The 22,449-nt window shown below is 37.4% G+C and overlaps 1 protein-coding gene across 8 annotated transcripts in view; it reads left to right on the top strand.

The window, feature by feature from the left end:
* The window catches only part of CACNA2D1 (calcium voltage-gated channel auxiliary subunit alpha2delta 1), a 433,623-nt gene that overhangs the window by 306,816 nt on the left and 104,358 nt on the right, over window positions 1-22,449 (top strand). For all 8 annotated transcript variants that reach the window (XR_005104430.1, XM_037388977.1, XM_037388979.1 and 5 more), the window contains exons 8-10: window positions 11,512-11,581; window positions 12,439-12,489; window positions 13,559-13,658. Coding sequence is in view for 7 of the 8 variants with exons in the window: in XM_037388977.1 (XP_037244874.1) it covers window positions 11,512-11,581; window positions 12,439-12,489; window positions 13,559-13,658 (221 nt within the window). In the remaining variant the exon portion in view is untranslated. The remainder of the gene's footprint in view (window positions 1-11,511; window positions 11,582-12,438; window positions 12,490-13,558; window positions 13,659-22,449) is intronic.

The raw sequence follows: 22,449 nt of genomic DNA, 5'->3' as shown, positions 1-22,449 counted from the left end.
AGTACAATGTAATGTCATTTTTTTGGCACGATACTTGGAAGTGTAGGTACAAACAAATGAGTTCCTCTTTTAAACCTGAAATCCTTCTTAATTATAGAGGTAATGAGGATTATAATTGTTAATCAATGTTTCACTAAAATACTGCAATAGGAAGCATATTATTTTCACTGTAGCAATTACTACTTAAACAAATTTTAAAAACATTTTATGTATTGATGTACTTTTGCCTGATACCACCTTTCTCTGTTTTGTTGTTGGGGGGGGTGGGGGTGGGGTTGTTTGGTTTTTTTATAGGCTAATACCCTTAGTAAAGAATGCATTTTGTTTTGGACTCCAGACAGCTAACATTTATTTGTGGTTAACTATGATATAGGAGGCTTTCTAGTTATAGCAATAAATACGCTTAAGAAAGTTTGTCTGCAAAGGATTACTCACACAAAAACACAACATTGATTTAGATGAATGTTTAGTAAGAAAACTGTTTTATCAGCAACACCAACTTCTGTAAATAAAGTATACTAAATAAAATTTGTCAAAGGTAGTACTTGAAAGAGTAGTACTGATATGGATGGTTTCAGGTTCCAGTTAGTGGGGTTTATATAGCAATAACAGCAGTATGATGATACATGTATAGATTCAGCATTTTTTATGAGGAAATGTTGAACATAAAGTCAGTGTGACAGTATTTGGTCTGCAGTGTGCTGAAGGTGGAAATCTGCCACACTTGGTCAAGGTATGAAAAGCTGAGGCAATTCGTAACAAAAATAAAACTGAAAAAGAAATACTACCCTGTCCCCAGATGTTCCAAATTTCCCCACTTCCATCTGGGCATTTAACAAAGGCATATGGGAAATTACATTTAAAACTTGCTTTCCCAATACAGTATGTCTGTCGACTTCCACTCTCCCAAAGTGCTGCATAGCTCTGTGACTTCTCTCTGTTGGTTTTTGTTCTTTTTTTTTTTTTTTTTCATAGAGGAAAAAGTAGCCTCCAGGCTGCAGTTCTGTGGCCCTTTTCTTATCACATAACTTAAAAACGTATTTGTCATTTTTGTTTGACCTTACCTGTGTTACAGAAAAATGGTAGCAGAAGAAATAAAATGGGTAGAGGACAGCCCAGATGCATATAACTACAAGAAAGCCAGTAAGAGGTGCTACAATATTGAATTCTTAGGTGAACATTGGGAACTTCATACTAATGAAGAGAAATAGTATTTCCGAAGGAGACTGACTCTTTGGCAGACTTCCAGGTGAACTAGCCATGAAGTAGCATTTCAGAATGTTGGCAGTCCTGTTATTTATGAAGATATGACTGTTTACTCAAGAAGTATTTAATTCAAGTTGCAAAGTATCTGTGAAGTTAAAATCATTCTTAGCGAAATTAATAGATACCGAACAAGACTGCAGTGTTGGAATTGAGTGCCTACATAATCTTAATTTAAGTATATCTGAGTATGTCTTAATCATTCGTAAAGGTATTTCTTAAGCTCATCTGCTCCCTCGGCTTCAAAGATATATCTGTACTAGTAAACAGAACAAGTCAGAGTTTTATTAGAATCCCCTAGGCAGCCCCACAGTGTGACTGAAGGGGCAACACATGCTGGCAGCCATTCCCAAAGGACAGCTCTGGATGCTGTTTTCTTTCTTCTGGACTACAAGGTTCTCCAGTCCTGTTCTAGGAGGCTTCATGTTCTCAAACACCCCTACATTATTTTGTGCTATTACTGCAGGGCATATATAAACTCCATGGAATATACCACACAGCTTAATTTTCATCCCCAAAACCCGTTCTGGTTTAAAGGTAGTAAAAATGTCACTGTCTTCATTTTGCAGATTAAAGAAACAGGTGTCGAGAGGTAAAATGACTTTTTCAGTGATCGTCCACAGGTTAGGAATTCAAGCCAGGAATAAGTGTAACACCAAGTTTCTATAAGATTCAGTGTGCTATTATTATATTTATTAACCCACACCTAAATTCATAGCATTGTTTAGACATCAGCAGATGTGTTAATCTTCTCAGGATCTTTGTAATATCAGTGCTGAAGAGTACAGTGATAAGAGCCGTTCTATTCTTTCCCATTTTTTACTCTAGATTGTATTCTTTCCCTTTTTTATTCTAGATTTGCCTTATATTTAGCCTTACTTTGTTTATCTATATAATAAATAAGTACACTATGATAGGAACTTCAATTAATTAGAGAAAAAATCTCTTTAGATCCCTCATGCCAGTGTTTTACTAGGATATTCCTATGTAATTGGGGCTTAAAGGTGTTAAATAAAGGAATTCATAGATAAAATATAATTCTGTGGTGCTAATTATCCAGAAAAATATTTTTTTCCTTAAACTCTTGAGATTCTTAGATTAAAATAAGGATAGAGAAGAGCTAGTATTATTGCTTTCCCTTCTTAAAAAATAAAAAAATCTTGAACCTATTTCCAGATGTCAGTGGAGCAGGTCTCATTCAGCTACTGGAGCATTCCCTGCTTAGACAAATTAATAATGGAAGAGCTTTAGAAATCAATTTCGTATAAAATAAAATGGTGTATCTCCAGATGAAGGACTTGCTGTGCACAGCTGCTCTTGTGTTAAGCATTAATGGTAAGCAATAGTGTTGCGGCCATAATATTGAACTTTCCAAAGAAAGTCATTACTGAAGCAGATACTAAGAGAGTAAAAAGCCTAAAAAATCTATACCAAATGAATGAAAAGTCTTGAAAAACTGAGAACTTCACCTTCTTTTTTTTGCAAAGGGTTTTGTATTTAATAGCTGTTAGTTCCTGTTAACAACTTAACATTTAAAGGAACCTTTAAAGTAAAATAACCAAACCAAACCCAAAACACTTTCTCAGTAATCCATCTTATAAATTATCAAGTAGTGCAATTAGTGTATAAATTGGATAGTTCTACTTTTTACATTGAAATAAGCCTCTTTGAGCATTGTTCACATTTTTTTTTCTTTTCTTTCTTTTTTCTTTTTTTTTTATTGTTGAAATCTGGGAGGAAAGGACATGGGCTGATATGTCTGGATCTAACCATACTCATGATATGGAAAATCTTACAATATGTTTAATTCTGGCTTATTTTTCAAATCTGATGTGCTGAGTGTTGTTGTTCTGTGCAAACAGATCCACCAAGCTCTGATATTCCATCCTCCTTTGCGGGGATTGTAGCTAGCCCGGGTGAAACCAATGCAAACAACACATGTATTGAGGATGAAATTCAGTTTATATGTGTGTCACTGAAATAGGGAATATGACTTAACTTAATAGGGAATAAGACTTAACACCAATGTTGCATTAAGAAGCAGCCATTCTTTATTGCAGTGCTGGATGCACAGGGGTTCGCTCCACCTAATGTGCATAGCTTCCTTCTCTCAGGTAGCTCTTTTTATGCAGTACATGTATACATATTCAAAACGTTTCCTGTAAAAGGCACACATATTCATGAGATTGCCCAATACTAATTACAGTATTTGCCCTCTCCCTCATGCATGCCCAGCTGTCCAGAGCGGAGGTCTTCAGTGGTCTCGAGGGTCTGTAAATCTGCCCTCTCCTCTATTCAGTTGGCTAGAGTTCTCCTTTGTAGTCCGCATATATGGTCTTAAACCATATCAGTCTGGATTTATTGCATACAAGTATACAAAGATTACTTTCAAACAAACAAGGTACTTAACACTAGCTGTTCGAACTTAGGATGCATGACTACTTCTGAGTTCTTAAGATTAAACCTTAACCCTTTTGTAACATCAGCAGAAGCAGAAATACTTGCTTCTGAATGGAGACAACACAGATACATTTGAGAGGTTAATTTTAGGTTGCAGACAGCAGTGTTTGTTACACATTCAAATTGCTTTTGTTTATTTTGGCATATTGGGACCAATAAAGCAATGCATGTGTTTGTGTATGGACTGTTCCCATATAAAAATCATTGCTGAACTGATTTGGGATGAAACTGCATTGCCCATAACCACGCAAGTAATATATTCTGAACAAAACTTTATGAGATGATTACCCTTTTTTTTTTTTTTTTTTATGGTGATGGTGCTGTAAAAATTACAGAGGACATTCCACAGAGCTGTTTATGTTAGATAAGGTTTTACTTGGAGATAATTTGACCTTTTGACAATTTTAAGTCATTATCTAAGTAAAGTAGTTAGGAAACGGCTGCATTCATTCTTGACTGAACATATTCTGTGGTAGCACAGAGCTAGTCAGGAACAATCTCTGTTTGGGGGGGATGGTACTGATCAGTTATTAATCCAAGGTGTCATTATGAAGCCGGGCCCAGAGCTGTAGTGAATGGATTTAAACCCACTTGGTAGCCAGTCACAAGTGGTGTTCCCCAGGGCTCAGTATTGCTGTGAGTTTTGTTGAATGTCTTTATCAATGATCTAGACAAAGGGATCGAGTGCACCCTTATTAAGTTGGTGACAGGAAGTTGGGCGGGAGTATTGATCTGCTTGAGGGTGGGAAATCTCTGCAAAGGAATCTGGACAGGCAGGATTGATGGGCTGAGGCAAATAATATGGGATTCAAAAGGCTAAGTGTCAGGTTCTGCACTTAGATCGCAATAACCCAATGCAACACTTCAGGCCTGAGGAACAGTGGCTGGAAATCTGCCTGCTAGAAGAGGACCTGGGGGTGTTGGTCAACAGCTGGCTGAATATGAGCCAGCAGTGTGTCCAGGTGGCCAAGAAGGCCAATAGTACCCTGGCTTTTATCAGAAATAGCATGGCCAGCAGGACTGTTTGACCCTGGCTGGATACCCAGGTGGTACCCAGGTACCTACCAAAATCACTCTATAACTCCCCTCCACAACTGGACAGAAGAGAGAAAATGTTACAAAAGGCTTGTGGGTTGAGATCAGGACAGGGGGATCGCTCAGCAGTTACTGTCATGGGCAAAACAGACTCAAGTTGGGGAAATTAGTTCAATTTATTGCCATTCAATTCAGAGTAGGGTAATGAGAACTAAAACGCAAAACTTAAAAGCACCTTCCACCTACCCTTCCTTGCTCCCCAGGCTCAAATTCACTCTCAATTTCTCTACCTCCTCTGCTCCAGCAGTGCAGGGGGACGGGGAATAGAGCTCATGGTCAATTCATCACATGTTGCTTGTGCTGCTCCTTCCTCCTCATACTCTTCCCCTGCTCCAGCATGGGGTCCCTCCTGTTGGAGAAAGTTCTCCAATGTGAGTCCTTCCCATAGGCTGCAGTTCTTCATGAGCTGCTCCAGCGTGGATCCCTTCCATGGGGTGCAGTCCTTCAGGAATGGGCTGCTCCAGCATAGTGCCCTGTGGGGTCACAAGTTCTTCCAGCAAACCTGCCTCAGCGTGGGCTTCGCACAGGGTCACAGTCTCCTTTGGGCTTCCAGCTGCTCCAGTGTGGGGTCCTCTGTGGGCTGCAGAGGGACAGCCTGCCTCACCATGGTCCTCACCATGGGCTACAGAGAACTCTGTGCTCCAGCACCTGAAGCATCTCCTGCACTGCCCTGGGTGTCTGCAGAGTTGTTGCTCTCACATATTCTCATTCCTCTCTTCTGCTGCAATTGTTGCATGGAATTTTTTTTTGTTTCCCTTTCTTAAATATGTTATCACAAGAGCGCTACCACCATCGATGATTGGTTTGACTTTGGCCAGCAGTGGGTCCATCCTGGAGATGGCTGGCATTGGTTCCATTTGTCATAGGAGAAGCTTCTGGCAGCTTCTCACAGAAGCCACCCCTGTAGCCTCTCTGCTACCAAAACCTTGCCATGCAGATCTACTAGGGTTGTAATATGAATATGAGGAAAAACTTCTTTACCGTGAGGGTGACAGAGCCCTGGAACAGGCTGCCCGGAGAGGCTGTGGGGTCTCCTTCTCTGGGGGCATTCAAACCCCACCTGGATATGACTCTGCGCAACATGTTCTGGGAGACCCTGTTTTAGCAGGAGGCTGGACTAAGTGATCTCCAGAGGTCCCTTCCAACCCTGACCATTCTGTCTGTGATTCTGTGGTTGTCCTGGAGCACTGTGTTCAGTTTTCGGCCCCTTGCTACGAGAGGGACATTGAGGTGCTGGAGTGTGTCCAGAGAAAAGCAAGGAAGCTGGTGAAGTATCTGGAGCACAAATCTGATGAGGAACAGCTGAGGGAACTGGGGTTGTTTAGCCTGGAGAAAAGGAGGCTGAGGGGAGACGTTATTGCTCTCTACAACTACCTGACAGGAGGTTGCAGTGAGGTGGGTGTTGGTCTCTTCTCCCAAGTAACAAGTGACAGGACAAGAGGAAATGGACTGAAGTTGCACAAGGGGAGGTTTAGATTGGATATTAGGAAAAATTTCTTCACCAAAAGGGTTGCCAAGTGTTGGAACAGGCTGCCCAAGGAGGTGGTTGAGTCACCATCTCTGGTGGTATTGAAAAGTGCTATGTTAATGGTTGGACTTGATGATATTAAGGTCTTTTCCAATGTAAACAATCTAGGATTGTGTGATAGAAATATCCTGAGTCCTAAATATAGTGGTGCAAAATGCTTTATGATGGTTAATGTTAGGGGCTGTTGAAGTTATATCAGTTTATTATTTTTAGCTATCATGTCTCACCACTTTCCACCTTTTACTGAAAAATAATTCCATGACTTCTTTCTGAGCTGCAAGCTAAGTAACACCACATTTCCGAGCTAGTGTGGGTTATCATGTACTTGAATGCAGGTTTGTTCATGTAAATTCACTAAAAGGTGAGAAGAGGTTTGAAATGAAACTAAAGGGAAACTACAGGCTGTAGGTTGCATCTTTGCTCCATCTGAGGAAAACTTTACTGAATCTGGCACAGGGAATTGCATTATCTGTGTTTATGGATGTTTTGAATAACCATATGAATGTTTATTTGAGAAGTAACAAGGTAAAATTCAACTTTAACAAATACTTGTTTGACTAACCTGGTACATGCTATGTTGAGGTTGACTACCTAGTAACCCTCTGAGATGAGGCCTCTCCCCAAATGCATTACAGGGATGTAAAACTGTTAATAATTCATCTGTGTGTCTCTGTTCCTTGCACATGCATACCTAACTAGCAGAGTAGGACAGATGTAACGGGTCTTACTTGGCAGGACTTTCAGGAAGGCCTCCCCCATGACAATCACCTATGCCTCTGGAATCATCTCATGAATTAAAAATGGGCAAATGTAACCAAGATCTGCCTTTCCTGTAGAATACTTTAATTTAGGCTTTACCCTGTGACAGCCTCTGTCCTGCATTAATCGTTTTTGCATTTATCAACAAAACTGAGGATTTCCACTCTACATGTGCAGAAATAACAGAAGAGTATGCCTTATTCTTGCTTGAAATGTAGCCAGGCCTGTATCTCCATAATACAAACAGCAGAAGTGGGAGGGATAACAAATCCAATGAATAATGTATAAAATATCAAGTCTAACCATATGCCAAACAAGAAAATCATCAAAGGAGAACATGACTAAAGCCTAATGTATGCAACAGAGAACTGTGTAGTGTTGAAATAGTTCAAAGATATTAGTATGCAGCAATGAAACACAGTGAGGCTGACTTCTTCAAGGCATTTGGTGAGCCAGGTTCAAGGCATCTGATTAAAATGCATGTTTTAAACAATAAGTTATATAAATAAAACGGTAAATCTCTAAATCCTCGATCTTCAAATTTATTTATTTATATTTTTTTTAGGAAAACGTGTAATCATCTTTTGAGGTATTTCATTTTGCTTTCATCTTAGACCACATAATGGCTTTTGTCAGTAAGATGTAAGCCAGTTTCCCCCAATGGCTTTATAGTGTGATCTGTATATGGACCAAGGAATCCATGTCTTTTTCAGTGGTCTCCATCCCTTCTGATTATTTCCTGTATAATCATAAAGTGCATAATAACTTATTTTTGCATAGAGAGCATTTATTATCTTTTTAAAAAATGATTTTTAAAAAGATGAAATCAGGATACAAAATTAGATCATTGGAGATAAACGTTTTAGGGGAATTTCAGTTTCCTAGTAATAGCAATTTCAATAAGATCCTTAAATACTTGGAACGTTACCAAAACCAGTGAATAGATTTGAGACCATTCAAAGCCATCTAAAATTAAAGGCGTTAGTCCAGAGAGAGCTTAGGATGAATGAGTAATTTAATCATATTACTTCTTGAGGTTGAAGAGGGAATTCAGCACTTCTTTGGTGTGAATGAAATTTTAGATACTAGGGGCTGAGTTCTTATTTATGTTTCACTATGCAGAGACTTACTACTAGATTATATAAACTGTTGTAGAAAACATCACAAAATCAATAGAACTAGTTTTCTCAGTAAACATTGTAATTCCTTAATTAATATTTATATGATCCAGCACCCAGTAATATCTGATGACAAATTTTGCAGTCACACCATAAATCCAGAAAAAAAATTCCTCACATGGAAATGTAAGCATGTAGGCGTTTGTTATAAAATTTGTCCTGCAGAAGGTAATATATTAATTAGGAAAAAGAAACTTATTGACATGTGGTACAGAACATACCAATTTCGTGGTATGGCAAGAAGTAATGTTTCTGAAGACCTTCTCCAGATCTCTGTGAAGCTGCTGACGATCTTTACAGGCTGTGTGTACTGAAAGGGCCAAGCTAGTGAAAGATAAGTAGAATTTAACAGTTGCGTTCACCATTCAGTCTTTCTCCAATATGAAAAACTACAAGTGTTACCACGCACAGTAATCTCCGAAAGGATTAGACAGGCTGTAAGTAGTGTGCCAAGTGGTTTATTCATGGTTTCTTTTGTGTATAACTGGACCGTTTCAATAGTTCTTACTCTAGTTCTGGTGAACGTCTTCCCTTCCGTTGTACTTTTTAGCTTAATAACACATATGTAGCCAGAACAGGACAGTTTGAATTTTGTTGCAATCCAGGAAATTACTGAAAAACTATGGTAGAACTGAATGTGAGGCTTAGTTGCCAGAAGGACTTCCTCCGAAGAGTGATTTGGAAAGCTATGTCTTCAGAACCTTCATTTTTCTCTGTCTCAACCAGAATTTCTGAGCATTCTCTCCATAAAGAGAAGGAAAGAAACATAATTTCAAGAAGTGATTTTCTGGTTTTTATTACAGTTAAAAGAGCCCCAACTTTTGTTATACAGAACCTTTTGGTGCTTTTGGAAATATTAGGGAAAGTTACAGGCATTTCAAATTTTATTATTTGGTGTTTCCTCGCAAGGTTAAGTTAACATTTATTTTGCCTCTTCATATTTCTGAAAGATTTGCCACACTATGTTTGGTCTAAAGGGCCCGATTCTGAAGTATGTTCTGTCCAGGCAACTGGTGTTGACCTCAAGGAAGCGATACTTTGTCAGGTACATTAACATATCTTTGTAGCTTGCAAATTCTGAAGAACAATGTAGCTGAATTATTTCTCAGATTGTCTTCTGTTACACAGACAAAATGTAATCTTAACCCGTATTTCAGTAAATTTTCATTCAGAATTTAGAAAAGTTAGATTGTAGCTCAAAATAGTATGTGAAGTTACACTACCATCTTCTTGAAGGTTATAAAAGATAAATTGTAGCTAAATGTTCATGTGACGATTTTCAGTAGATAATTTATGTTAGCAAAGGAGCTAATCTGTTATTTTGTGAGCCTTTAGAAAATGGATTCAATTTTGAATTAATACCTATGTAAGTATCCACTGTGACAGCAGAGGAGGTTGATGTTAGAAGCACGGTCCATCAGCTCCTGCATTCAAAGTCTCTTTGAACCACCATCATTTGCTTTGGAGAATGCAGTTAAGGAGTTGGACTTACCATTTATACGGAAAAATAACTAAAAAGAAAATTTTCAATTGACTTAGTGGAAATGACTAAGAGGTAGCAGTGTAAATTACCTTTTATCTGTTGTTTTGAAATAAATCCAGATGCATACGCTCAGATAATTCTCTGCTAATTAAGACTGTCCAAGATATGCGTCGATTAAGAGGGACATATATGATAGGGCATAAGCTGTTATTGGATGGAATAACTTTTTGTGGAAAGGTTGAAAGTTTGGGTAAAGATACAGCAGTGTTGGTCAGTACCTTGATTTATATTTGCTATTTTACCTAAACCACTTATAATACAAACTGAAGTGAGTTCATTGGATGCAGATTTTGCAGGTCTTAGGGAATGTATGTCAAGGATGGGGGTTTGGATGGAATTCCAATGGATACATTAGTCTGGACGGACACAAAAAGTCCATGATCAAACGTGCTAACCATGGCTTCAGACTCATAAAATACTGCTGAGTTTAGCCTGTGTGTACCTAAATAATGATACTTAAGTTACAAAATTGACATATATCATTCCCAAAAATTCTGTTCTCTCATTTTCAGAAATTTCAAAGACCCTTATACCTTTAGATTGCAAAGGACCCATCAGGTGGTTTAGTCTGAGATCGTAGAAAATAACGGTATAGAGTCTGAGGTTCTTGTGCTGTGCATCAATATACAGTGTTTTCAGTGGCTGATAATTGTATACTGATATATATACTGTCGGTTATGTTTGGTTTAAATGTTCTGGTAACTGATGTACCAGATCAGGTTATGATCACTTAGGAAAGAGTACATTTAGTAAAATCAAAAATAGACAGCTACTCTGAGCTGATGGCTTCTTTTATATTAAATGGATAGAGGTATCATAATTCTTCCCATTTGTCTTTGATGAATGCTTTTTTGGGAAGAATCCTGGAGCTGCCTATATCTTTCTTTATTTCCTAGACAGGAAAATTATTAACATCAGGAAATAGCTCCTCCAATGTTGTTGGCATACAGTAAGAGAGCAATTTGCAGAACATTATTTCATTTCGTATAACTTTTCACATTTTTACTTGTGTTTGTTAAGATATCAAAGGGTTTTGAAAGGCTTATTTTGTTTTTAGTAAGGAAAAGTTTCCTACCCTTGCAGAAAATTAAAGTAAAGCTTAGATTAAATGCTTGCAAATGGTTACTAATCTTAGCATTTTCTTAACAGTGACACAAATATCTCAACCTCATTTTATTTCCAGAAGATATTATATTTTCATATTACTTTTCTAATTTCCATTTTTAGGTAAAGCTTTCTTAAGTCAGTGTGTAGATGCATAACTGAGCTTTAGATCAATGCAGTATTATTGTATACAACATAATTAACATAACTGTTTTCAAAATTAAGTGCTTTCTTGTTAAAAAATAAAAAAAAATATTTCATATTCTAAAGCACTTTGGTTGAAATTCTGGTTCCATTGAAGTCAGAGGACAATTATAGTCAGTAACTGTTTCTTCAACACAACTTGGCGCTTTAAGGTCTTAATTATATATATATTTATCAGATTGTATTATATGCTCATACATATAGGGGTATGTAGGTATTTCAAAACCAGATTACACAAATACAGACAATTTTTTTCCATAACAAATGTTTATATTTATATAGTGCAAAGTCTCTGATATTGAATCATATTGTTGTATTTTGAATACTTAAGATTAAGTTTTTGATTTATTCTATACGTATTTTTTTTACCTTTTTAGCTTCCCCATGGGTAGATAAAAGTCGAACTCCAAACAAGATAGATCTGTATGATGTTCGCAGAAGACCATGGTAAGCTTTCTTTAAAGGACTTATGCATACACATCACTTACTTTATGCATATGACTGTAAAGACAAATTTCTCAAATTATTTATATCTAGTAGTCCTTACTTTTACCTATTGCTATTTTCTTTTTAAAAAAATCAGTTAATTCTTCTAAATAAACAGTTTTCAAATCATACTACTTACTACGCAATATCCACTAGAGTGTCTTGTACGGTTGCATTACATGGATTTTTTCGTGAGAGGTTAACAAATAGGTATAAGGCAATTAAAAACTTCAATTTTGTGCCAAAATCAAATGTAATTCAGATTATTAGACTGAGCCATTCTTCCAGACTTTTGTAAGAGTTTAAAAATATGTCTCAGTGGTTTAGACCAGCAAAAAAATCACTAAATTGGTAAAGACAAGAGAACAGGGGATTGTTTCTCATAATTTTTTTTCTGTAAGCGTCTGGAGTCATAGTAATGTGTATTAATACATGAAGTCATACTGGTTGAATATACTTTTTCAAAGGGCAAAGTATTTTACTCTAAGCTGGGCTGACTCATTTTATTACTTAATAACTCATCTGTCATCAAGATCTTTATGCTCTTGCAATAGCATTCATGTTTTTCAATTATCAACATCTGAAAATAGTGAATTTTGAATAGTATGCCTACTTTCGACTTTCCTAGTGTAGTTTATGCTTTGGTTTACTTAGTGGGACAGAGCAAGAAAGAAAATGATAGCACATGCTTTTCTACTAGCCACAATAGAAGAATTTAATTGGTTCAGTTAGATTTAGAGTAGAGATCACAGATTGTATTCCATCACTAGCAAATGTGTTTTCACGTTTGTGTCATTCACACCCTTTATTTATTTCAGGTATATCCAAGGAGCTGCATCTCCCAAAGACATGCTTATTTTAGTTGATGCGTAAGTGTTTAATGTCTGGGTATTGATATTAGAGGGGTAAAAGTACTTAGATATATTGAACAAATCTCTGTATGCAGAGAAATGGAGAGAGGATTAAGAAGTCCTTACATGCAAGGATCAAAAATGTTGGTATGAAGAAAATAAATACACAGGAAAAATAGTTCCAGAAGGCCCAAACCAAATCTGAAAATTATTTAAATGGTGGACAAAAAAGTGGGTTTTAATCACTTTAATATTATTCTGCTTTCATCTTCTTAATTACTGAAATAATTAATTAAAAAAAATTCATATGCTTGCCAGGATTCATTGTAAAACACAAACCTAAACCCAAATGACTAGAAGCATAACAGTACATTTAATCATGATTTCATGATCCTGAAGGGTGAGAATGTGTGCAGACTTCACATGCTTTACTGTACATATTTAAAAATTGCCAAATTTGGTTACTATAAATCATTAATAGAAAGTGAGCAAAGAAATTAATAAAAATTATCTCTTTGCCTTGGCAAAGCTTCCTTTGTTTCGCTAGTATTGAGGGACTCAAGGAAGCACTGAACCTAATGTGTCAAACAGATTGCTTTATGCTGAAAAAATTCTCAGTAAGAGAATTTGCACTTAGTGCTTTTAAATGTAGTGAAGTGCTTTCATATAATCAGTGAGTTTTATCAACATTTGCTATCTCTTCACTTCGGCTTAGGTTTTGCCTTGAATCAAACAAGCTGTCATTTGAGTATTTGAAAATCTAAAGCTCTAAATCTGTGTGTAGGGGTATAAAATGTTTAGATAATGCATTGGTTGAAGGTGATAAACACAGATTTCTTGAAATGAAAATGAGGAAATAATGAATCATTATGACTTCACCTGAGCCAGAAGACTGGGGCTCTGAATGGCAGTTTTGGACTTAATTTTTATAACAATACTCCTGATGAGTTGGAGAATTCAGGACAATTATTGACAAATTTAGTGTGAAATCAGTGACAGTGCTGGTTGGTGTCCTGTATTTTCTTTGTACATTTAAAATAAAATTTGTTTAAATCATTTTTTCTATTATCTTGTGGATTTCTTTTAGGAGCGGGAGTGTCAGTGGATTGACATTGAAGCTGATCCGCACCTCAGTCATTGAGATGTTAGAGACCTTGTCTGACGATGACTTTGTGAATGTAGTTTCAGTGAGTATCTGTTCTTTCCACAAAATTTGGATTGTCAACAAAGCCATAAGCAAACTGGTTTTATTGCCACATATGAGATACTTGAATGTTAAGCTGCTAAGAGACTTAAAATATATTGCAAAATACAACATTTGGCTTACTGTTTTCTTGTAAATATAGTGAAAGTCCTAGATTTGTTGCTATCTATACATTTGAGTGAAGGGCAAAAGTAAATTAAAAAACCTCTGTAGCCAAATTCTCCTTTCTAGTATATTATTCTGGTCTCTGTAACACATCTTCTATTTGACTGGTATATGCAAATTATCTTGAAATAATTGGTGGTTCCCAGGTTTTATACTGTGGTATGAGATAAAATGATACAGAGGAGATAAGGGGAAGTTCCTTCTTCCACACAGCAGATACTTGGGTTGCTTGTGTTAATTGATGCATGATGATGGAACCTATACAGCCATACATCTGACCTGCCAAAGGGGTGTTGCTGGGAAGTTCTACACTTAGGAACCTGATGGGTAGCAAAAAACCTTTTTCCCATAATAAGTAACATATTAGAGGGGAGAATCCATGAAGGAACTTTAAAATGCACATATTTATACATAGGGGGAGAGCATATGTGATGTGCAGGTCAGAGGATTGTTAAGAGAAAGGTAGGATTGTAAGGAGTTTCAGATGAAGGTGATGCTGGCTTTTTCAGGGCTGGCTTTTCAGCAGCTGAGATCTTCAAGAACATGATCTGAAACTTTAGTAGGACCTATGATTACTACACTTCAAACTTGACTGCAATACTTAAAAAATCTGTTTCTGTATAATAGAGTTTCAAAGTAGTTCTCTAAAATAGTTTGGATTTGCTTTTTTTAATGGTATTTTAGTCTTTCTGACACTTCCCTGGAATCTGAAGTACAAATTCCTGGTTTTCAAGAAAGCTGAAGGCAGAATAAAATAGATTTGGGGAGGGGGAAAATGGTATGGGCAACTTGCAGTTTTCAGGCTGATACCTTGGATGTCATGATCTAGCCTTGGGCAAGGCTTTTTTGTTTTTTTATTAAGCTGCTGAACTGTAGAGCTTTGATTCTAAGGCTTTAGGATGGGGACATTGACATAGTCTTAATGACAAGAGACAGCCTGCATGGTGAGGAACTGGAATGATTTTGGAGACCATTTTCAACTTCTACAGATGTGTTGTAGCCAGCCTGCAGGGCTGAAATATCACTATCAGAAATCTCTTTGAGCACTGCTTATTGCTGCATCATTTGCTGTCAGTCTAGCTAGACCTCTCTCCAAGTAGTAGAAAGAAGTTTTATTTGCAGTGGCATTTCCTTTGTTAAAGTTTTTTAATAGTGGATTAGACCATTTTTTTTAGTCTAAATAGCAGTGGAAAAAAGTGCTAATGTTCATTATTATTATTATTATTATTATTATTGTTATTATAGGAAATAAGCTTTTCTGTAATGACATTAGAGAGCTGAAATCTCATTGTTAGGTTCACTGGTTTAAAACAAAAAGAAAAAAGATTATAATCCTAAACTGCTGGAAATTGATTACTGTGTTCATTGGAGCTGTGCCAGTTTTTGCGGCTGGAAAATCTGGACCCCCACTACCTCCTGATTTCACAACTTTCCGACTCGTTCCTTCATTTGCTCACAGCTGACCAGAAACAGTGTATCTTAGTGCTAAGCCTTCCTTAGGCTCAGGTTATTTTATTAGCTAAGGTTCAGTGTTATTCTAGTGGGTCCCCAAGGCTGGGATTTGTATCAAATGTAGCAATCTTTTAATATTTTCTACAGTGCATTTTAGCAGTGGTTTGTAACTTACAATATGTAAGGACGTTTTTTCTTTGAATTAACTTTAGAGGCACACATCAGCTATTTGCAGAACCAAAGGACTTTTTGGTCATGCTGCACTCATCCTCAGAGTAAGGCAACACTCACAGAAATATAAATAACAGAACATGGTGTCTCTAAATCTTTTATAAAGTATTATTTGGTGTTGTGCACTTGTCATTTAAAAGCCGATGTAAGTTCCTTTCAGTATTGCAATTACTTTTGTGTAACCTATGTTTTCATATATTTGTATGACTTGCATATTGGAATTGTGAGTCGTCGTGTTCTGACATTTTATTTCTCTTAACAGAAAGGGAATCATAAGCTATAGATGGGAAACAAATGATTGTAGTACTACTACAAGGCATTCTTAAAGCAAGAACAGTGAACACAGAATTATGGTGGGTTTTTTAGGATTTTTCCCTTTTTTTTTCAGTTTTCCTTTTTTATTTTTTTTTCTTTCTCAGTTTTTCCACAGTCCAACCAAAGCCTCAAAGTTAAGCACCAGAGGTCACATTGCTGAAGATGATGATATATTATCACACTCAGTATTATGTGTTCTTAAGATTATTCACAAAAGCATATACACAGGACTAGTTTTTATACAGTATTCATCCACTACAAAGGTGGTATTAATTGCTGTACTCTTTTCATGTATGTTTCTTCTTTTTTATGTGAGTATCCTGACACTTCAAGTAAAACATATTGCATTAGAATGATCATTTGTTTTGATCTTTGAAAATTTGAATAAAGATGAGATCTCAGACCTCCTAAATGAAAGCCATGTATGCAATTTTAAGTTCTTCATTTTACTGTTTACTCTTTTCCCACTTATTCTTCCTTGTATACCTTTGCTGAAAACCTTCATGTTTTTTTAGGTTTTTGTACTGTGTTAAAAGGCAGATGATTCTTTAATTCTTGTCTAATTTTAAAATAATCTCATTTTTCCTTTTTTCTAAATGATCTGAGGACTGTCTAGAGATATGGTGTTACACAAAAGATACTCCGGTCACAAGTGGTGTTCCCCAGGGCTCAGTATGGGAACAGCGGCCAGTTCTGTTCTGATTATATATCTTTACCAGGGATCTGTATGGGGGGACCGAGTGCACCCTCGGTCGGTTTGCAGGTAACACCGAGCTGGGGGCAGTGCTGACCTGCGGGAGGGCAGGGGGCTCTGCAGAGGGGGCTGGGCAGGCCGGGCCGATGGGCCGAGGCCACTTGTAGGAGGTTCAACAGGGCTCAGTGCCGGGTCCTGCCCCTGGGTCACACCAGCCCCGCGCAGCGCGACGGGCTGGGGCAGGGGGCTGGGAACTGCCTGGGGGGAAGGGCCTGGGGGGGCTGGGTGACAGCCCTGGGCAGGAGCCAGCAGTGTGCCCAAAGACCAAGAGCATCCTGGCTTGTATCCAAAACAGTGTGGCCAGCAGGGCCAGGGCAGTGACCGTCCCCCTGCACTGGGCACTGGTGAGGCCGCACCTCGAACACGGGGTTCAGCTTTGGGCCCCTCACTGCAGGAGGGACGTTGAGGTGCTGGAGCGTGTCCAGAGAGGGGCAACGCAGCTGTTGAAGGGTCTGGGGCACAAGTCTGATGGGGAGCGGCTGAGGAAACCAGTTGTTTAGCCTGGAGAAAAGGAGGCTCGGGGGGGGGCCTTACCATTCTCTACAACTATCTGAAAGGAGTTTGTAGTGAGGTGGGTGTTGGTCTCTTCTCCCAAGTAACAAGTGACAGGACAAGAGGAAATGGCCTGAAGTTGCACAAGGGGAGGTTTAGATTGGATATTAGGAAAAATTTCTTCACCAAAAGGGTTGTCAAGTGTTGGAACAGGCTGCCCAGGGAGGTGGTTGAGTCACCATCTCTGGAAGTATTGAAAAGACATGTAGATGTGGTACTTAAAGACATGGTTTAGTGGTAGACTTGATGGTCCTGATTTAAAGGTTGGTCTTGATGATATTAAAGATCTTTTCCAACCTAAATGATTCTATGATTCTTATCATTACCTATATCATTATTCTTCACAACCCATAATGATAAAGGCATGTCTAAATCAAATCAAACTCCAGTGCTTTCCTAATAAATCCAAACCCCAAGGTATCATCTTAAACATTTTGTTCTAGGTGAAATAATTTTTATTTCTTTTTCAATTTCTATATTTTTCTTATTCAGTTTTATTTATTTATTATTCAATACATTTCATGTTACTGCTTAAGGACATTTTCCCTTTAAGCATTCTGGTATTATTGACTAATTAAAATTCCAAAAAGCTAGGTAAAAAAAATCAGTTAATACAATATTAGCGATAGATATATGAACACTAGCAATAACTAGAATTTGTCTACAATTTTTCTTTTCCTCCTAGGTCTTTTAGCCAAGAAAGCAACAGTTGTTTTATGGCTTGTTAGCTTTAATAACCATAGAGTGTTTTGTAATGAGGTTTTGAGTTAACTAGAGAGCTGTTTTACTGCTAACCTCTGCCAAGATGTTGTCCCACAAAACCCATGTGTGTGATGATTCATGCCTATAACTGAAAGACGTGGATTTAAACTCATGCAAATCACTTCTAGAAAGTGACAGGATGATTTAATGAACCATGCCTGGTATATGGAGAAATCCTAGGGAACAAAAAGCTGAACAGTAGGTGTGTTAAAATACATTAGTTCTACTGATTTAATATAGTTACATTTATTTCCAGTGAAAAAAGGTTGAATGAAGTATTAAGTCATGTAAAGATTGCCAGGCGTTAATATGTCATGATTTCCTCTGGGATTTGCATTTTTCTTATCTGAAGTGCTGTGCTTTGTTGAAGAAAGAAAAACTGCTGTTTGAAAGAGTTTAAACGTATGAGTAATACAGCTGTTTTCCCACTAATCTGGTTATATGCTTTGATAGCAGTAAGTGGTAGATGATAGAGGCAGCAATTCCATCCCAGCACGTTATGATTTAGTGACTTGGTTTCAAATGTTGACACAGAGAGTATAATTTGTTTATGATTGTGGGTAGGCTGCAGTTTGCAGGGGAAATGCGTTTCAACTTCAAATCTGTAGAGGTGCGGAGAACCATGCAAAGGAAAAACCCATCTTACACAAACATGTTAAAGGTCAGGAGCTGTAGGACTGTTTAAAATAATACAGCCTTTGTAAAAATCCAGACTAGTGTTTACTGTTTAGGAACTGGAAATTAAATGTTATGAGCATACTAGGGATAAGAGAATCATGTTCTGGGAATATTGAAAGCTCATCTGCTCTTGTGCAGTTCTGCATATCAACTAAAATCAGAGGGAAGGAGATATCTGAATTAATTGATTTCAAAGAAAACACTATGCACGCAGCCTATGAAATTATCGTTGGGGATAAAAGCAATCTGTGGATGATACACCCCTTTTCCCACTGATTTTTAATAGCAGTTTATGATGTAATTCCCACAGCTCAGTGGTTGAAAACCTGTTTAATTTGCCCCCTTACTGCCAAGTTGATACTATTTTATGCCTTCCTAATTAAAATATTTAAATATGATAATACAGAGAAAAAAGACAGTTATGTAAAGAGCTTCTCAGTTTATCAAAGGGCTCCTTTCCCTTTCTGCTGCCATGTTCCTTCCTGTGTTCTGCAGTTCAGATTGCACCTATATTCTCTTAGGTACAGGGAGACATTCCTTCCTTCTGGGAAATAACTTAAGCTTGTTTAAAAATGTAACGAACATGCCATGGGTGGAAATCTTAGCTGAAGTCCTATTGAATAGAGGCAGAGTCTAGATTTTGCAGCCAGGTAGCCTGTCATGCTTATGCTTTCTTTGCTAGAAGTTTTAGATTTGTATGAATGTATTTCTGTTAAATCAGCAAAAACTTCCAGAATTTTTTGAAAAATAACTTAAAGTTGGTTTCCTTTATTACTTCCATTTAGTGGGGTTTTAGTGAACTGTAAAATAAATTGCATACTCAAATAGAGTAAGCTATATTTTTTTCGTATGTGATATTTTTTTTATTTTAACCCAGAAAATTTCAGTGGTGGTTAGTTTTTCTAAATAAAATCACTGTTTGAGGAAGAAATCAAAATTAATCATGATATCAGTGTGAGATACTGGCACTGAAGTCGTTCTATTGGTGGATCTAGAAGAGGGTATGAAAAGGACTCCTGTATGAAGGGGCTTACCAGCAGACATGCTAATGTAATTCAGTCCTTACTTTCTCATTCTCCACGATGGACAATATTATGGAGAAAATATGAAGACGCCTGCCATCTTTTTCATTATTTGACAAATTAAAAAAAGATAGAGACTCAAGTTCCCGCTGTAGGTTTGCGTAATCTTAGTATTTTAATCCTGGAACATTTCAGATAACGAATCACAGTAGCTCCAGTTGAGTATACAGTCTCCTCAGCTTCACAGCTATGTGAGGCAGTAAACAAATATATATTACTGTTTTGCAGGGGGCGTGGGTGGTGTTTGGTTGGGTGTTTTTTTTCATAGTCAGTGAAAAGTGATATCAAGGCAGGTTCAGGGTTGAGTGTTGAGCTTCATGATTCTCTTAACAACAGTCCATCTAATTGTATCATGACCTTGCAGTTTTTCTTAAATTGAATGGCTCATTTTCAAGAAAATGATAGCTACAGAGAAGCTTCATAAGAGCATTCCTTAATGGAAAATCATTAGCATTCCTTAATGGAAGGTCATTATCTTGCACTTCCCCTATTCAGGAACGAAGTGAATTGTTATATATATATTCATACAGTTGTGTTTAGTAAGCACTGTAGATGCTGGGTTAAACAAAACTCAGAGATGTTAAGATGAAAATCTAGTATTCAATTTCTGCATTGCTAATAATTGCAGGTAGATCTAGGCTATGTATCTATGGAAATAAATGGGAAGTGTATCTGGAGGATGTGTTTAGCAAATGTAATGAAGATGAGTATTTTGCAAATAACAATGAAGAAAATCTGGGAACTATGGAAACCCAGCAACTGTTGAAAAGTTAGAAAGAATTTTTTTAATGGATTAATGAGAGTAGAAGTGGAAGCAAGAAATGTGTAGTATAAACAACACCATGAAATGTTTGTCTGTCTGCAGAATTACAGTTTAATTTTGCTTCCCCTCTAAAAAGAAAGCTGAGAAAAGACTTGATGCTATGTTAAAGTATTTCACATGGGGCTAGAGTTGAGAGGATGTTGTATTACGTGGCTTTTTTGACATGAGGTTAATTGACTTCAGTAGGAACCTGATCCTCAGGAAAGAAAATTACACAGTTTGTATCAAGAAAAAGTGAGGCACCACTAGCAGTCAAACTTCTTGCAATCTTCTTGCATTCTTCATCACACATGATTAACTAGAAGTGTTTGTACAGCTTCAGTGACATGGCTAGAGATAACTTTTCATCTAAATACTATATGGTTTGATGGTTCACTTTCTCTTCTGGGAGGCAAACGGTGAGTATTTGAACTGAGATTCTGACTGTATATCTCCTTTGTTCTGGCTGAATAGCATTACATAAATGTGGATCATAAGATTAATTTAACACAAAAAGTGTTGGCTCAGATTTTACAAAAAAAGATTGTAGGTATATTCTCTGAGGACCAGAAGTGGTTTATGGTTGATTGCTTGGTTCTTGAAAGCATCTCCTCAGAGTCCTGAGTGAGTCATCTGAGAAGCTGGAATTCATACATGCTCTCAAACTCCAGTATTTGACCTTTTGGGGGGCTGTTCTGGGGTCCGTAAATAAATATGCTGATAATGGATTTGATCACAGTTGAGAAGCGGGAAAACTCTTGCATCCATAGACTCACAAAACTGTCAGAGAAACACACTGCAAGAATCACTAGTTGAAGCCCAATGAATTTGAATGGCACATGAATAGTTAATATGTCTCAACAAATTTCAAGGAAAAATATTGCTGTCTTCATATCAATATTTAATGCTTTCCTGGAAGATGCACTTTAAGCAAACATCTACCACTAAATGTAATTGTTAAGGTCTATTACAGAAGTAACCAAGGGAATTTTAAGAACCAGTGGTATGTGGGTGGTGAGACAATGTGCAAGAGGTCAGATTAGAGTATCTCATTGCCCCTTTTGGCCTTAAGAATACATAAAGATTTTGATTCGTTGTTTGATTGTTTTTTTCTTTTTGTTTTGTCCTGCTGACTTAAGTGTTTAACCCAAGCAGCTGTTCATCATACACCTTAGTTATTAATGGACTGGAAAGTACTTAATCATCCTTGTGTGGTGCCTTTATCTTTGTAAATAGGGAATATTTACGGAGTATTTATTTGTTTTCTGTGTATACTCTAAGAGTTTAGCCCTACCTAGCAAGAAACGTGTCCAATAGTTAGGCTCTTTCTTATCCCTAGTGTACTTACAATGTCCTTGCTATCTTCAGTTTAACCAGCCCTACAATATTGCCTGTGCAATAAGACAGCACAGCAAGTACCTCTATAAAACGAACATATACAAAATAGGCCATGGTAAAGAAATTAAGATGAAGTGTTACATTGCTGTCCTGTAATAATAGTATAATCGTAGAATCATTTAGGTTGGAAAAGACCTTTGAGATCATCAACTCCAACTATTAGCACTGCATCTATGCATTTTTTTAAGTATCTTCAGGATTGGTGACTCAACCACCTCCCTGGGCAGCCTGTTCCAACGCTTCACCACCCTTTCAGTGAAGAAATTTTTCCTAATATCCAATCTAAACCACCCCTGGTGCAACTTGAGGCCGTTTCCTCTTGTCCTGTCACTTGTCATATGGGAGACCTACTCCCACTTGCCTACAACCTCCTTTCAGGTATTTGTAGAGAGCAATAAGGTCTCTCCTGAGTCTCCTCCAGGCTAAACAACCCCAGTTCCCTCAGCCGCTCCTCATCAGACTTGTTCTCTAGACCCTTCACCAGCTGTGTTGCCCCTCTCTGGACACACTCCAGCACCTCTACATCCCTGTTGCAGTGAGGGGCCCAAAGCTGAACCCCATGTTCAAGGTGCAGCCTCACCAG

This window comes from Falco rusticolus, chromosome 5 (genome assembly GCF_015220075.1).
Source record: "Falco rusticolus isolate bFalRus1 chromosome 5, bFalRus1.pri, whole genome shotgun sequence".
Lineage (NCBI taxonomy): Eukaryota > Metazoa > Chordata > Aves > Falconiformes > Falconidae > Falco > Falco rusticolus.
This window is presented reverse-complemented; position numbering and strand designations above follow the sequence as displayed.